Raw genomic sequence first — 17579 nt, forward strand, 5'->3', positions numbered from 1 at the left:
AATGTGACAAATCCTCCAGTGGACTCTCAGAGGGAATGAACGGCTTCCATTAAAATCCAAATGTGAAACTGTCACAACACCTTTCGATGGAGTGCATACTCCAGACATGGCACCCCTCATGTTGAGCCCCTACCACGTGGCAGGTATGATTCCTGGAGCTGATTCTTTGGAATGGTCAAAAAGACAGGCACCATCCCTAGGCTCATGAAGCCCACACTTCAGAAGATAAGATGGACAAGAAAATTAAGCAGTACACCTGCTGATTTCAGGTAACAGTAAGGACCACGAAGAAAATAAAAAGAGTTAAGACAAATACAACTTTAGGGGATGCTCAAGAAAGTTCTCAAAAATTAAGATAATGAAGCAATGATCTGAATGCCAAGAACAAGCCAGACAAAGAGAAGGACATTTGAAGAGAAATAATAACAAATGCAAAGACCCTAAGACATACATGAACATGATGAGTTCACGGTATGGAAAGAAAAACCCCTCCTCCACCTTGGCTTACATATAAGGAAGAAAGGGAGAGGGGAGAGGCTGGAGACCAGGGAGGAGAACTACACAGAGGCCAGATCACATGAAGTCTCATTGGTCATGATAAAGTATTTTTACTTATTCTACGTGTATTAGAAGCCATTAGAAGGTTTAAGGAAAGAAGCGATACGATCTAATTTCAAGTTGATACCATTTACACACAATTTTAAAAAACAGCAATCTACTATACAGGAAAATAAAGTGGATCATTGGTTGTGCTGGGCTGAGAGTGTGGGTTCTAACTGCAAAGAGGCACAAAGAGGTATTTTTTAGGGCAACAGAAATGTTCTGTCTTGATTGTAGTAATGGTTATATGGGTATATACATCTGTCAAAATTCACTGAACTATACTCTTAAAATTGCAGGTATATGTATTTTACCTCAAAACAAAGTTGATTTTTTAAAAAATGGTCCCATTGGCTGCTGTCTAGAGAAGGGATTGCCAAGTAAAAGTGGGAGGACCAGTTAGAAGCCTGTCACTGTGGATCAGGTGAGCAACGATGCTGGCTTGGATTGGGGCAGTCCCAGTAGTGATACGGAAGTAAGTTGATACTACATTTATATTTTGGAAGTACAACAATAAGAGTTTCTGACACTGGGTTAGGGGGTGAAGCAGGGAATACCTTGCTAAGTGCTTAAAAGCCATTTTTAGTGGTTCATTTATAATGCCAGAGTCCCCAGGCAAGCCCATTTAGGTGACATGGTTAATTCTCTCTCATAATTCTCTCTCATAGGCATTTAATCTCCAAATTGTGGAGTAGAGACCAGCTTAAGGAACTGGCATATCCCACGCATCTTTAGTTAAGCAGCACTATGCTCCAACTTGCTATAGCTGAACTAGGAAGGTGATCCTGTTTTTTTAAAATGCCACTGAACTGTGCCTTGCATAGAGTAGGTATTCAATAATAGTTGCTACATTTACTTACTCTGTCACTGCCATTACTATAACAACTGGCCTTTTCCCCCTGTAAGTTGCCAGTAATAAGGATAGAAGCTGAGTGGGAAGCTGAATTTTAGACTGCTTCCCTGATGCACAGTGACAACTGTGATATTCTCTGCAACTAATAAGGTCAAGCTATGGCTGCTGGCATCTTCTCAACTAGGAGGGTGACCCGCCTACAGCTGTGAGAGATGAACCTGCAAAGTGACTGTCCAGACTTTGCGGGATGGAAGGAAGCAAGCTGAGTGCAGATAACATCAAAGTCAGAACTGCATGAAGAGTGTGAACAACTATATACGTGTAATTCACACACACACACCCCCATCCCCTACAAGCCCTTCTTACTCAGATGAAGTGGCCCTCTCTCTAGGCTTACACAATCATCTCTCCTTTTTCTAAATTTAGACACAACTTCTGAAGTGTTTTACAGACACTGATAGTATTAATAATGTTTGCAATTTACAATTTGTCTCTTCCTCACCTCCTTCTGCATTCACTCAGTACTTATGTGTGTGTCAAAATTGGGGCAGGCATCAGAGCTACTAAGAGGAATGAGATGTGACTCTGCAGTCTTCCATTTATTAATCTAGTCACATTCAAGTAGCCAAGTAGACTGCAAACTCCTTGAAAGCAAGATTCATCTTTGATCCTCCTTTTGGATGCCATCATATATCAAATATATAAATAAATTCCTACGAATCTATACACTGCCCAAATGTAAGGCAACTAAAAGGAAGCCATACTTTAAAGTAGGGGTCAGCAAACCCTTGTAAAGGGCCAGGTAATAAATATCAGGCTTTTTTCATGATACAGAAAATAAATACGTTGGCCTTTGTTCACCAAACAGTCTCTCTCATGACTACTCAATTCTGCCTTTGTACAGTGAAAGCAGCCATCGACAATACGGGACTGAATAAGCATGACTGTGTTCTAATAAAACCCTATTTAGAAAAACAAGTGGTGGGCCATATTTTTCCCACAGGTTATAGTTTGCCAACTTCAGCTTTACAGAATAAGACAAAAACGAACAGAACATATTGTAAAGAATACCAATAAGGGTATAAATCAGTGGTTCTTACCTTTTTTGAGTCATAAACTCCTCTGAAAATATGATTAAACATCTCCACAGGAAAATACACCTACACGACTCTGCATTCAGTTCATCAACTCTACAGCTGAATTTATGTATCATTAGTTCTGTAACAGGTTACTCATGAGCAAGTAGGTTGTTCGGGGTATATCATCACCAGGGATAGAAACTATCATATTCTCCCTCAAACTACCATTTGAGGCCCTCATCAGAACTGGGGCAGGAACCAAGGATCCTGGAAGGGCACAAGAAACTGCCCATGTTCTCCTATCTCTCTGGCACATCACACTAGGCAGTGCTGTGAGTTTTCTATACCCTTTGCCTTCACGCCCCTCCCCACTCCCTTTTGTTCATGAACTGAGCAAAAGTTCCAGAACTATCCTCATCCTCTGTTAAATATCCATTTCTGTCCCTCTACTGTGTGAAGCATTCTGCTTCAATATGAAGACTCACCAGCAAGCAGTGCACAGGGTCCCCCCTTAGATCCGTGTCCGGTGCCTGCAGCAAACGCCAGTCTCTGCCTTTGTTGTATGTGATGAAAGTCTTCACTTGGTTGTCAATCTTCTTGTTAGCCAAGAACATTCCCTTTATCCCTGCTACCTGGGAAAAATTGACATGGCTGAAAAATACATCAATTTGAGAAGCGATATATTTGTTTACTTAAAAAAGAAAGAAGGCTGTCAAAGTCAGCTGAGAGCACTTATCTTGGAGGAAAGAAAGGTTGACGATGGGGGAAGGAGGTGACACTCAAGGTATAATGACTTCCCAGGCTACTGGACAAACAACAACAGATTGGTGATCCTTATCATATGGGGGTCACAATAAGAGTTTGATAGCGACTTCTTATTACCCCTAACATAGGCTGACAGGAGCCTGCAGTTGCCAAGAGATAAATTCTCATGGTTTCAGCTCTGTTGCTTGTTAAGTAATAACAAATAAATAGGGGTTACTTTTATTGCATGCTAGCGTAGCACCCATAGTCTCAAATACTTGATCTCACCTAATCCTTAAAACAGTCCTCCTTGGTATCGTTTATTCTATTTCACAGATGAAGAAAGCTCAGGCTCATCCAAATAAAGTGACTTGCCTAAGGTCACACTGCCCAAAGGAACACAGTAAGTATCAGACTCAGGATTATCAACTCACAACTCTGTGGCTTCACAGCTTATGCTCTTAATGCCTACCTCAATTATCAAGCTATCTGCAGGCTAGGGCAATTGAAAGAGGTCAGTTAAAGCTCCTGATCCAATTACTGTTGCTTTATTTCTGTGTAAGATCTCTCTGTTAAGCCACCAGAATGCACTGAATATAAGAGGACAGCTTTTAAATTTAAATAAATGGTGGTTTTCCTAAATCATCAAATACTCCCTACTTTGTTTTTATAATACCGTTGTTCTCAGCCTAAACAGATGCTCTTAATTATTTGCCTCTGAAAATGATTGTCTCTTCTCTTCTATATGTTAGGTAAGAAGTAATCATTAGTAAGTTGTCAAAATCTTGCAAAAGCAAATAATTGTACATTATATTTTTCTTGTGTTTTGGAGTTTATCAAACACATTCATGCACATTTTACCCTGCTTGAAATTGTAACAACCCAGGAGAACAGGAGGACAGTGAGGAAAAGGACTGAAACATGTTGAGTAATGCATTCCAACGCTGCATGTACATTACCTCATTTAATACTCAGAATAACCATGGAATAATTATCATTAGCCACATTTTGAGGATGAGGAAATAGACACTTTGACTTGGTGGCTTTCTGGAACACACCTAGGGAGTAAGTGAGCAGGCTAACAAGCATATTTAAACCTACTTAACTTGGGCCCTTTACAACATGAAAAATTTTTAAGCAGAATAGTGAGGCAATAGCTGTCACCTCTTCAGACCTCGCCAAACGCCAAGCACTATGTCCAGTATTTTATTTATAAAACCTCTAATACTCACTACAAACCTGCACCTGCAGCTTTTACCCCAATTCTACAGATGAAGAAACTGAGATCACACAAAGTTGAGATTCACACCCAAATCTGCCTGACTTCAAATACAGCTTGAATCTGTCAATTCTAAGAGGTTGGGTTTCAATCGATAGAAGACACACATTTTTCCTTTGCTTTTGACAGTCAGACCTCATTAGTGTGTACCCGCTGATCTGGCATCTGGGATAATTTACAGTTGGGCCACGTTTGTACTCTTTTGAAACAACAAGTATGTTAAACAACTAAACGGTATAAATCAGTTGTGGAGAGGAATACTTTGAACTATTATACACAGGAAACACGGTGCATTCTGGGCAATCAATAGCACAGAACAATTTCTTGTGCATTGTCTAACCTCAACAAATGTGGAAGGCATAAACTCCAGGAGCACTCTACCTCCCAACAGCAGTGCGTTAATTACAAATAATATTTAGTAATTCACTGCACCAGCTCCGCAAGGGCTGCCCACCAGGGAACTCCATATTGGTTTTGCATATGTTCAAGAAGCTGTTACATACTTAAATATGAATATACTGCCAGTTCTTTAAAAAATTAAATTACGTAAATCACAATTTCACAAAGTCATACTGGTCTTTCCTCTATACCATTCCCAGGAATGAGAAATGACCCTGTCTTAACCATTCAACACTCAAGAGGGTGACAATAAGTGCAGAAGGAATAAAAATGTTACCTATTCCAGTAGTTTCATTGCCCATTTTCCTTCCTGCCCTCTCCCTCTTCTGGCAAGGGTGCCAGCACAGGGTTATGCATGTTTGGGAGCTGGTTCATTTGATTTGCAGAAGTGGCGACTTTATTGGCCCCCAACTGCTTGGCATTATCAAATGCCACTTGAGCAAAGCGCTGTGCTTTGTAATTCATCTCTGGCAGCTTGGCCTTCAGGTTTATCTTGAGGAATAAAAACTTGGCAAAGTAAAGGGAATGTGTATCAACACAGGATAGAGCTGGAGAGGGTCTGCTTATCGCTTATTTTCCTCTTGCAGCCAAGGCACTTTATCCATTTAAGGTAGGATTTTTTTGTTTTGTTATTTTCTTTTGCTGCTTTGGCCTGGTCTGCAAAGGTAGTCAGCCCTAGTCTTAGGTTTTTGTGCTATTCACTGTTCCTTTCACTCTGAGCTTGAGAAATCCATCTTTCTGTGTGTCTCACGGAAACCCCTAGGCATGCACGAGCCACTTTCTTCCAGTGCTCTATTCTAAGGTCTCATCCTATGTTTCCTGGAACCTCTACCCTCTCACTGTAGGATTTCAGATATCAACGGGACTAATACCAAGCATGAGTGCCCCAAATGTGGAATGTGCGTGGGTGTACATGTGTGTACCTGCCTATGCATGTAGTATATGTCTCTCTCTGTGTGAGTGTAGGGTCTGAGGTTCCACTGAGAATGAGGGGGCATGTTTATGTTTCTAGATAACCTCTCTATATCCACACTGCATGCATATTTATGGAATAGAGTGGAGCTGAGGGATGGAGTACGGTGGGGTAAAGCAGTATGTCCTGCGGAAGCCATGTCTTCTCATAGACACAGAATTTCTGATGACGAAACTCCCATGGGAATGGTACATCCCACTGCTGGAAGTCTGTCCTCCTTTGGGAGAAGAATTGTTGCCTTTACTGCCCGTCTGAATTCTGTATAAAGATCTTTAAGAATTCTGAGTGTGCTGGAAAGCTACTTTAGTCTTTGCTTCTCATATAGAGAAATGTGCTACCAGATATCTCAAAAGTAATTAACAGTTATTTCTTATTTAATATAAGTCAAGGTATCATTTTAATTAGACTTTAAATGTGAAGTGTTACAGCTCAAACCTTAATTCTAACACAAAGTACATTGGTGCATTTCCTGTTGCCAACATGATGGTCTCAGAACACTTTCTTCCCTTCTCTTATCTGACTCTCTTTGTTCACAAAGGTTACCCCCAACTCCCTTGGACAGCCTCCTGATATGCCTCTACCTATTCATCCCTCAAGATTCAGCTCATAAACCTTTTCCAGAAATCAGAATCTCTTTTCATCCTGATTATCCCGACACTTATTCTCTGTTCTTTAATTTGTCTCTCATACAGATGGTACCTGTATCTTGGCTGTCAACAACTGTGGGATCTTCCTATGGGACTCAATCTTCCCGTAAACATCTCTAGTACTCCTTATACTCTTTATCATATATTAATTCCAATTTTGTCATCCCCTGTGACCTCTCACATTATGGTCTCCTACTCTAACACAACCTTCAGATTGTCATTCACTCTACCAAGCTACTCTTTAAAATTAATAATAGTAAAGTAACTTTATACAAAGAACCCTGGTTTTTTTTGTTTGTTTGAAACAGGGTCTCTCCCTGGCACCTAAGCTGGAGAGCAGTGGTGTGACCACAGCTCACTGCAGCCACAACCTCCTGGGCTCAAGCGATCCTCCCACCTCAGCCTTCTAAGTAGCTGGGACAACAGTTGCACGCCACCATGCCCAGTTAATTTTGGGGGTTTTGTTTGTTTGTTTGTTTTGTTTTGTTTTGAGTAGAGATAGGGTTTTATCACATTGCCCAGGCTGGTCTCAAACTCCTGGGCTCAAGCAAGCCACCTGCCCCGGCCTCCCAAAGTGCTGGGATTACAGGTGTGAGCCACCGCGCCAGCCCCTGTCTTTGTTCCTACTGAAATAGGCAGTGAGCGTTCTGCATTAGAAGGTGCGACACCCAAGTCTCTGGTAACCATGACCGGGGAGAAGATGCGAGGAGGAGAAACGGGGAGTGACTACTAATGGTTGTGGAGCTTCTGTACTGGATGATGAAAATGGCCTAAAATTGTGGTGGTGGCTGCACAGCTCTGTGAACATACTAGAAACCATTGGATTTTACATTTTAAGTGGATAAATTGTACGATATGTGAATTATATTTTAATAAAGCTGTTTTGGAGGAAAGATATCACAATAATGGCAACCCAAATGTATTGAAATTTAATAAATTTCAGGTACCAGAGGTTGAACATCCCTAATCTAAAAATCCAAAATGCTCCAAAACTTAGAATGTTTTAGCACTGACATGATGCCATAAGTGAAACATTCTACACCTAATCATATGTGATGGGTCACAGGCAAAACACAATCAAAACTCTAAAGAAAAGAAAAATATTTAAGGTGATGAATAATCTCAAGTACACTAATATGTTATTTACTAATTATATAAATTACATTATTATATATACCCTGAAAATGTGTGCCTATTATGTACCAATAAAACATAAAAAATAAATTTCTAGAATACAAAAACTTTCATGCACAAAATTATTACACATATTATTTAAAATTAACTTCAGGCTATGTGATAAGGTGTGTATGAAACATAAATTAATCCTGTGTGTATACTTGGGTCCCAGTTCCAATATATCTCATTATATATATGTGAATATTCCAAAATCCAAAAATATCTAAAATCTGAAACCCTATTGGTCCCAAGCATTTCAGATAAGGTATCCTCAACCTGTACATGAAAGGCTTTGCAAACAGGAACTTGTGAATATCTGCATGCATTAGAGTTCATATTATCCTCATTTACAGATGAGAAAACTGAAGTTCAGATGTGGCTAATCACTTGCCTAAGGTCATCCCCCTGGAGAATCTTAGATCTGGACTCCGAGTCAGTCTGTCTAACTACAGAGTCTATCTACACCCTTAGGCCTGTGGCTATACTGCCTCTTCGAACTTCTCCTTTTATCCTAGAGAAATATCGCCTGAGAGAAATATCGCATCAGAATGTTCTACTCAAATAAATTGTATTTTATTCAGTCATTAGTACATTTACTCTAGTCATTCAGTAAATATTTTCTGAGCATCTACTAAGTATCATACGATCTTCTAGGCACTTGCAGATATAATACGTAGAATATCTCAACAACTACATTTTTTGAGAGTTAGAATGTGCTAGGTGCTGGGAATTTCTCCCGTGTTTTTTAGGTTTACTTTCTGGATGGTTCTGTCCTGTTCTTAAGGGAATCAGGAATCTTCTTATAGACATCTCTAGTACTCCTTATACTCTTTATCATAAATTAATTCAAAGGAACTCATGTATTTGTGTAAGAAAACCCTTTGTAAGCTCCATGCAGAGGCTAAGTTGGGAAGACTCCTGTGCAGGTGTTTTTGCTTATTTCTGCCTTGAATACTGACTAAAAGACGAATACTACCACCCTCTCAGTCTCAGATTTAGATTACAAATCCTAAGTGCCAAAATTTGAAAAAAAAAAATCAAAAAGATGAAACAACAACTGTGGCAAGAAAGAGAACATATTCATGGCCACAATTTCTTTGGGCTTTGTGGATGGGATATTTTTCTCTTCTCAAGAGAGGATAGCAGGAAGGAGAGACATGAGGCCAGGGGTGCCTTCACAATCAGGGAAACCATTGGCCAAGAAAAACCTAAATGTTCTTTCCTTCTCTGTTGCCCCAACCAAAGAGCACTCTCCTCCTCAAACAGCACTCTCCTCCTCAAGAGACAGTAGCCTGAAATAATAGTACATTCTTTTCTTTTATTATTATTACTATTACTATTATTATTATTATTTTTTGAGGAGGAGTCTCGCTCTGTCGCCCAGGCTGGCACCATCTCAGCTCACTGGAACCTCCACCTCAAGGGTTCAAGTGATTCTCCTGCCTCAGCCTCCCAAGTAGCTGGGACTTCACCACACTCAGCTAATTTCTGTATCTTTAGTAGAGACAGGGTTTTGCCGTGTTGACTAGGCTGGTCTCACACTCTTAGCCTCCGGTGATCCTTCTGCCTCCACCTCCTAAAGTGCTGCGATTACAGGCGTGAGCCACTGCACCTGGCCAATAGTACATTCAATATCCTGTAATAAACGTATCTTCAATAGGAGAGCATTTTTCTTCCCTACCTCCTAACCTAGATTGTAAGAGGCAGTCTTTCTCCAAGAAATCAAGGTGTATGCTATATTATCATAACCGTTGAGTTTTCTCTTTTAAAGAGAGGATACAGAAGACACTGTGTGTAACAGAACATGCCCTGGTCACTGGCTGTCCTTCATGACACCCACCAGGGCTCACTCATGTATGCACACATTCTTGTGTATTCTGAATTTGTCAGCCAAGTGGCTTCACTCCCAACACAACCCTTTGCACTCAGCTGGGGTGAACTGTCATTGTCTATTAAGCCAAAGTGCTCTTCATCATCATTAATTAATATTCCCTTCCCAAAGGAGAGAAGGTGTCATCCAAACCTGTCAGGCTCCCTCTCATCATCCACACTACACAAATACATCAGGCATCACTCTTCTCAGATACACTCAGCACATTTCTTTTGCTCTGGCCACCACCAGACATGCAGTCTTCTGTTCCCCAACCCACACGATGCCACTGGAACATTCATTCTATTCAGGTGTGATGGAGTTTTAGGACACTTGTTTCCAGGCTTTTCTTACACAAACACATCCACCCAACAAGACTGCGAGCCATGTGTCAATATGGCCTGAACTTAGCTGTAACTCAGCACTTGGTACTAAAGGCGCGGCATAGATAGGTCTCAGGCAATCAAACTTCTGATTCTCTTTACATTGACTTTCATCATTTTCTTCTTCCAGTCTTCTGTTTTCAACTGGTATGCAAAGTCTAACTCTATTTACCCTGCCCTTCTATGTTCTTCAGTCTTAATGCTCGTATCACAACCAAATACGAGCCCAGATGCAGATCCTTCAGGGAAAACATGACAGTCTATAGTTGAGAGTTCGCATACTCTAGGGTTTAGGTCCTAACTCTGCCACTTACCATCTTTGGGGGCTTGCAAAAGTTGCTGTATTCTCTCTGCCTGCATTTACTTATATTTGAAGTGAAAGTGACAACAGTTCCTACATCATAAAGTTAATGTATGCATTGAATGAGATCGTTACGGAAGGTTTTTTACACCATGCCTGGCACAAAGTGGCCCAAAATATTAGACATTATTAATATCAACAAAATCCATTTCTAGTATTTTTGCTCTGAGGCCAACTTTCTTGTCTCTTATTTCTTGGCTCTCTTGAATGGAGTCCAATTCACACTGATGGAAAATTCTGGTATTTCAATAACTAAACCATATAAGGCTGTACCCCCAACACTTTGTCTCTAGCATTTCTCTCTCTCATTCCATATACACACATAGTTCTAGGGTAGAGAACACAGAATCTGTATCCAGGTTCCAACGTATGTGCAAACAAAATGCTTAATTTTAATGAGCACAGTGCTTCCTTCTGCATTTTTTACAAAGACCCATCAGCAGTGCACATCCGTGACGCACAGACCCATCTACATGTTTATACATTATACAGTTCACCTCTGCTAAAATAGCCTGAAGAGCTCACAAATGCAGGAATAGCACATAATTGGCATGCAAAAGCAAACAAAGAACAAAGGCCATCCTCCTCAGTCACCCCAAATGTGAGCAGACATGCACTCCATGTATGCTGTCTCTGTAACCCCCACCTCATGTGTTGCTCATCTTTGCTCCTTAGTAATTCATTTATGGATTTTCTTACTTCTCATTTATCTCTAAGCTCTCATCATTCATTACAATTCTACTGGGAAATTCATGCTGGATGGCTTTCAGCTTCCTGCTAGCCAGAACAATCAGATTTAAGGGAACATTTGTGCCAGGCTCCGTGTCAGCCAATATTCTTTCTATCTAGGTAATCAGCAGATACGGCACTGCCGTTCTGATCACATCAATTTCAATTCAAGTTGCCGTGAACTGTCAGGCTAATAAAACAAAGACTCCTCTCTCCCAGCCCCAGGATGCAGAGCACCTTTACACAATACAGTCATACTACTGCTCAAAATGATGATAATAAGAGCCAGCAGTTTCCCTACAGATAGTCAACTGCAAAAGAGGCACAAAGGGGAAGCACAAGATTAACAAAGCAATGTTTGGCATGTCCAGAGGTCGCCTTGTTTCCTCTTTTCATTCCATACCTGTTACTGATGTTTGAATTCAGAAAACTAGTCATGAAAAGAGTTGCAAATAACAAGACATTGCAAAGTCATTCCTGTCTAAACTTGTCATTTTTTCATCATCAAGGGACCAATTAAAATGGTTTTTATTTCTGTCAGCAAACAAAATTTATCCAGAGAATCAATTCCATATTGACTCAAAAAGAGAGAAGAGGATAATCAGGAAGGGGAAGATGGAACCTGAAAGTCAGAATATGTTTTTGGGAGATCAAGGATAGAATGAGGGCCAGGAAAGAAAACTGGGTGATTAAGCTTGGGCAGTTGCTTTGACTTCATGCCAGTGAATGCTCAGAGCATGCTCAGTGTTGAGTCAAGGCAAGAAAATGCATGACATTTCAACAAAACACACTTCAAGTTAAAATGTTTATAGTCTATTGTTTATAGTCTATTTACCAATGAAAAAGAAATGTGGTAATTTACACTTGTTTATAAGAAGACAACTACTGTAATCCCAGCACTTTGGGAGGCCAAGGCAGGCGGATCACAAGGTCAGGAGTTTGAGACCAGCCTGGCCAATATGGTGAAACCCTGTCTCTACTAAAAACACAAAAATTAGCTGGGCGTGGTGGTGGGAGTCCCAGCTACTCAGGAGGCTGAGGCAGGAGAATAGCTTGAACCCAGGAGGCAGAGGTTGCAGTGAGCCGAGATCGTGTCACTGTACTCCAGCCTGGGTGACAGAGCGAGACTCCATATCAAAAGAAAAGAAAAAAAAAGACAACTACTTGATATGAAGAATGTCATATGGCTGCACTAATTGCAATATGGGAAGATGTAGGAATCCGAAATAATAAAAATGTTTTGGGCATTTAAACAACGTGGGTAGATGTTAAGGCTATGAGAGTAGAACACTGCAGTGGTGCTTGAACACACTGGAACATAATATTAATGATGCTATCTATAATTTGTTGAGCATTGTTGTATTTTAAGCACTGTGCTCCGTGCTTTGAAAGGATTAATTCATTTAATCCTCAGAAAAATCACATCTAGTAGGTATCATATTTATCTCCATATTTTAAGCAAGGAAACTGTGGCTCAGAAGTTACTGGATTTGTCTCAAGAATACATACAAGTGGCATTGCTAGGATTTAAGCTTAGGCAACCTAAATCCAAAATCTGTACTCTAAATTAAATTTTATTCAACATGAAGTTGAAACTAAATCATCACAATATGTAAATTTCTTCTAGAATACAGTTTGAGGTTGTCATACATGATACTGAATTTATCTGAAACATGGGCAGAAGAAGAAGTGGAAAAACTTGTGAAAGTATGAAAAAGTTTGCAGTAGAATTTTCTAAACATATACATATAAACTAGACCCTATGCTAGTCTGCCATAATTTCTATTACAAATACCTGGGCTCTAACTTTGGCATACAGTTTACTAATATGCTTTTATACATACATAAAAGTTTAGATACTAGAAAAAAATCACTAAGAACCTCTGAAGGAGGAGGAAGATAGAACACATTGAAAGGGATTACAATGACAGGTTAAAATTTCTTAAGTGAAGTTAGTTTCTTTCATACTAGATATATCCTTACTTCTTAGACAAACAACCTCTTGACTCACTGCGCTTATTCTTGACTAAATGATAGTGTCATTATGACTGTACATATCTGAATCCATTTTAGATTTTTTTTCAGATAGAATATAGGTATATTGTTGCACTTCCCAAATTCTGAATGTTTTCAAATGGCTTATTATAACCTATTATAAATCTTTCGTAGTGCATGATAAGACTGACGAATGGATAAAATCCATCCCAAGGCAGCAGTTTTATTTCTAGCTAACTGTGCCTTCAATGGCAATTAAAGCATTGGTATTTATCATGAAAGCTAACCAATCCAACATACATGATTTTCTTTTGAATCTTAGCCATCTTGAGAAACAAAGAGTCTGCTAAGCTCTGTTCTTGTTGTAGTAGTTGTTTATTTTATTTTTCTGGATTTAGGAGACAGACACCTGCTAATCTTATCTCACTCTCTGGCCCTGTGAGAAAAAGGCCATTAGCCAAGGGAGCTTATTTAACCAGAAAGGTCTTCAAGTCCAAATGAAGCGTCTTCTGACTGGATGCAGGAGACCTGATCCCCTTCATTCTTTCTTCTGAGAGACAAGGGAGTGCCATCCACCATCCCTTTACTCACGGCCCTGTCTGCCTTTCAAAACTATGTCCAAACATCGCATGCAGGCCACTCTCGTCAAACCCTGTAATTGGCTGCCTCCCCAGACATTCCGCAAGTCCGCTAAGCCTTCATGTCCTGTGGAGTTTGTCAAAAAAGAATCTCTCCCAGAATCCCTCCCAGAGATGTTCTGTGGATTGCAAATTAACTAATAAAAATGTTCTGCAAATCTCTCCATTTCCCAAGAGAAATGAGGCCACATAAGGAACTGTATTAAAATGACCAGGAAAAGAGTCCATGCGGGGCTTCCATCAGCCAGCTGGGCATTGCTGTGGCTTAGGACCACATATGCCTCGTGACATACCTCATAGAGGTCGATCATGATGTTGCCCTCAGGGCCTCTGCTGCTCTGGACATTCTCCAAGGCCAGGGTGAAGTAGACACCACGTGTGTCTGAGATGTAGAGGTTGTACGTGTCATTCTGGTTCCATTCTTGGACCGCTGCGAACACCTGATTCTCATCGGTGCTGATAACATGCATGTCCTGTGAAAAGACACAAGGTCGTGAAGAGGGAAGAAGAGTTTTACACGTTAACCTGGCAGGCATCCAAAGAGTGTGGCATCAAATGAAGAATACCAGAATGAGCACTTTAATAGAAGGTAGCTTCCTTTTGCATATATGAGAAATAATAATTAGTTAAGCATTAATCATATATTTCCTTTGTCACTTGTGGGGTTAGGCAATAAGGTCATTAAAAAATAGGATGGAGGGGTGTTTGATAGATCAGTTTTAAATGCCTCATTACATAATTTGAAAAATACTTTCTTAAATATGTATTATTTGGAGAATCAAGCATCCTGATATTTTTGCCAAGCACAAATATGATACTTGCTCAGAAGGCATATATGGGGCAGACATGAGGAAAAGCTGGAGGGACAGAGAGAAAATAGACAAACCCTGCATCTCTCAGCGTGGCTCATGGACCAGCAGCAAGGACATCACCTGTAAGCTTGTTAGACACATAGAACCTTAGGCCTCACCTGGTGAATTGAAATCTGCATTTTAATAAGATTGCTAAATAATTACCATGCATATTAAAGTTTGAAAAGCACTGCCCTAAGGTTCAGCAACCCCCAGCCAGTCTCCTCTACCCTCCGCCCTAAGAAAATATTCACCAGAGAAACCCAAAGTACTAATCCTCATGTTAATGTGTTCAAAGACTTAGCTGCTTATCAAAACCTAAACTGAGAGGTTCTGCAGGAATCCTCCAGTGAAAAAGGGCAAAAGATAGTCTGCATAACTGACGATGTTTTCAGATCCTGGTGGTCCTGGAAGACAGAATTAAAGCAAAGGTAGCATGGAGGCAGTGAGTAAATGCCCCCGGGGTGGGAATTTCAAATTCTTTTCCCCCATTCGTAACTCTAGAGAAGAACAATGGAAGCTACCACAGTCCGAAGCTTGCTGACTCAGACCAAAGCCTGCTTTCTTCTTTAGGGGATGTCTGTTAATATGTTCTTGGCTGCATTTTACCCTTTGCCCAAGACAGTAGACATAAAACAACTTCCAAAAACCAAAAATTAAAGCTAAGTAACCAAAACAAAACAAACAAAAACAAAGATTGCATATAACCACAAAGGTAGAAGAACAACGTAGAACAATTCTTGTTTTTGGCATTGTTTAGTACTCTAATCTTTCCAGATGCACCATACTCTATTTTTGAAAAGCTTTAGGAGATCTGGCAATCTTCCTGTTAACAATTCCAGTGCAGGAAAATTCTACCTAACTACTAACCTAAATTTCTCATTGTCATATATGCCCATGTTCTCAATTAAGCAGCATTTCAGCTCTGACTCTGCTCTAGATGTTTAGGCACAAGATTCCCTCTCCTCTTTACCCTTTATCACAGTAAACTCAATCCCAGAGGGAGAAGTCCATATCCAAAGAGCTTTATATTCCTCACCTCTACTCAGGCTCAATATGACATACTCGAGTTTGGTAACATTTTTGTAGAAAGAACCCCAAGTGGAGAGGCCAAAAAATGAATCCTGCCCATTAATTTAATGTGTGCTTCTATCCACTGAATGTCTATTTACATTTCTCCTGGTAATTACAGCTCTCTCTAGGTATCTGCAGGGGGATTGGTTCCATGACTGTCCTTAGATACCAAAATCCACAGAAGTTGAAATTTCTTATATAAAGTGGTATAAGATTTGCATGTAATCTATGCACATCCTCCTGTACACTTTAAATCATCCCTGGATTACTTACAATACCTAATACGATGTAAAGGCTATGTAAACAGTTGTATCATTTATTTAATTCGTATTACTTTTTATTATATATTTTTTAATATTTTCAATCTGATGCAGAACCTGAGGAGATGCAGGTCCAACTGCACGGATTGATGTTTTTTGAAAAACAGCTGCATTCCTCTCAGGTATATTTCTATATTTCATCTAAACTTTTTTCTGCTTTCTTCTACCAGCAGCACAACAAATGAGCTTTTAGAACTGGCATTCAGAATATTCCATTTCTCTGGCAACAGCAACTGAATAGGTGATGGGCAGGTGACCCACATAAAGTCAATATGACATGTTTCTAGAATGACTGCAGAGTCATTAGGGAGAGACAAAATTAGTATCTCACTATTGGTTTGTAGGCAGTAAGAATAAAAGAGAAAATTCCACATCTGCTGGAGACATATCTTAGAGGTAAAGGATGAAACCAATCCTTACGAAAACAGGGTCAGAGGATGGAGAGAGATGGCCCAATCCTGTGACATTTTTTGATCCCTAAATGTGGACATTTAAGCAGCTGATCCCACTGCCAGACTTTTCAGTTAAAGAAGACAGTCTAGCAAAGTGACTGAAGAATGGACTTTCGAGTAAAACCACCTGAGTTCAGATCTTGGCTGTATAACTTAGCCACGTGAACTTGGACACTCTGTGTCTTATAATTTCAACCTGCAAAATAGAGACAAGGATAGTAGGTTCCCCATGGAGTGGTGAGGATGAAATCCATTAATAAGTGTTAAGCACTTCTAATAGTGTCTGGCACTTAGCATATGCTCTAGGTATGTTAGCTACTCTCAGTTAAGTGAGCCCTTACATCCCTTTCGTTGATTAATCCAGGTTCATTTGGCCTTTCTGTTTACTGCAAATACTCAAGTCCTAACTACATACACGAGAAGAAGTGGTTCACCCAAGTGTCTTTGTTGTTGTTTAAAATAAAATTTAAAATTCTTTGAACTGGGAGAAGCTACACCCAAGTGTTTGGTTTCTTTCTAACGGAGAGACTTGTCTGTGGAAATTAGCTCCAGAGCTGTTCCTGCATTGATGACCAAACCTTCCATGGCTCTCCATCCTATAGGGCAAAGACCTAAATCCTTACCTTGACATTGAGAAGCATCAAACAACTGTTCCCAATTCATCTTCCCTTCCTTGTCAGTAAGATGCAGCATAATCCCTGAAGCCAAGTTAAAATATTTCAACAATAACCTGACCGCATAGCTAATTCCCACTTCTGTGATTTACAGTGAATTTCTGCACTGGTGAACCTCTGAGTTTCTCACAATAGATATTTGATTAAATAATCCTATGCTGGAAGAGTAAAGTGCATCACCTGTACCGGTCACTTCTCCCAAGCCTTTATTTTGTAGATTTGGAAAGGAAAACACAGATGCATCAAATATTGTGGTCTAGGTCACTTAGAGAACTAATCACACAATGATAACAGATTAAAATGACCATCTCTAGATATGGGCTGAGTTCCAATCCTTCCTTTGTTTCATATAATTATGTTGAACAGCCATTTTCAAATGATATTGGTCTTAAACATTCTAATTGAAAAGTTTAAAATATTTATATAGCAACTTTTTTCTCCTTCCCTAAACCCTGTTTCTATTGGGAAAAATGTGCTTTTTC

The 17579-nt window shown here is 39.9% G+C and overlaps 1 protein-coding gene across 1 annotated transcript in view; it reads right to left on the reverse strand.

Annotated features, from left to right (window-relative positions):
* Positions 1 to 17579, reverse strand: part of SORCS1 (sortilin-related VPS10 domain containing receptor 1) — a 450233-nt gene that overhangs the window by 112274 nt on the left and 320380 nt on the right. Inside the window, exons 9-10 of the mRNA XM_011977539.1 lie at positions 14020 to 14199; positions 3018 to 3164 (exon numbers count right to left, since the gene is read on the reverse strand). Coding sequence (XP_011832929.1) covers positions 3018 to 3164; positions 14020 to 14199 — 327 coding nt within the window. The remainder of the gene's footprint in view (positions 1 to 3017; positions 3165 to 14019; positions 14200 to 17579) is intronic.

Source organism: Mandrillus leucophaeus, unplaced genomic scaffold (genome assembly GCF_000951045.1).
Source record: "Mandrillus leucophaeus isolate KB7577 unplaced genomic scaffold, Mleu.le_1.0 Scaffold18, whole genome shotgun sequence".
NCBI classification, from domain to species: domain Eukaryota; kingdom Metazoa; phylum Chordata; class Mammalia; order Primates; family Cercopithecidae; genus Mandrillus; species Mandrillus leucophaeus.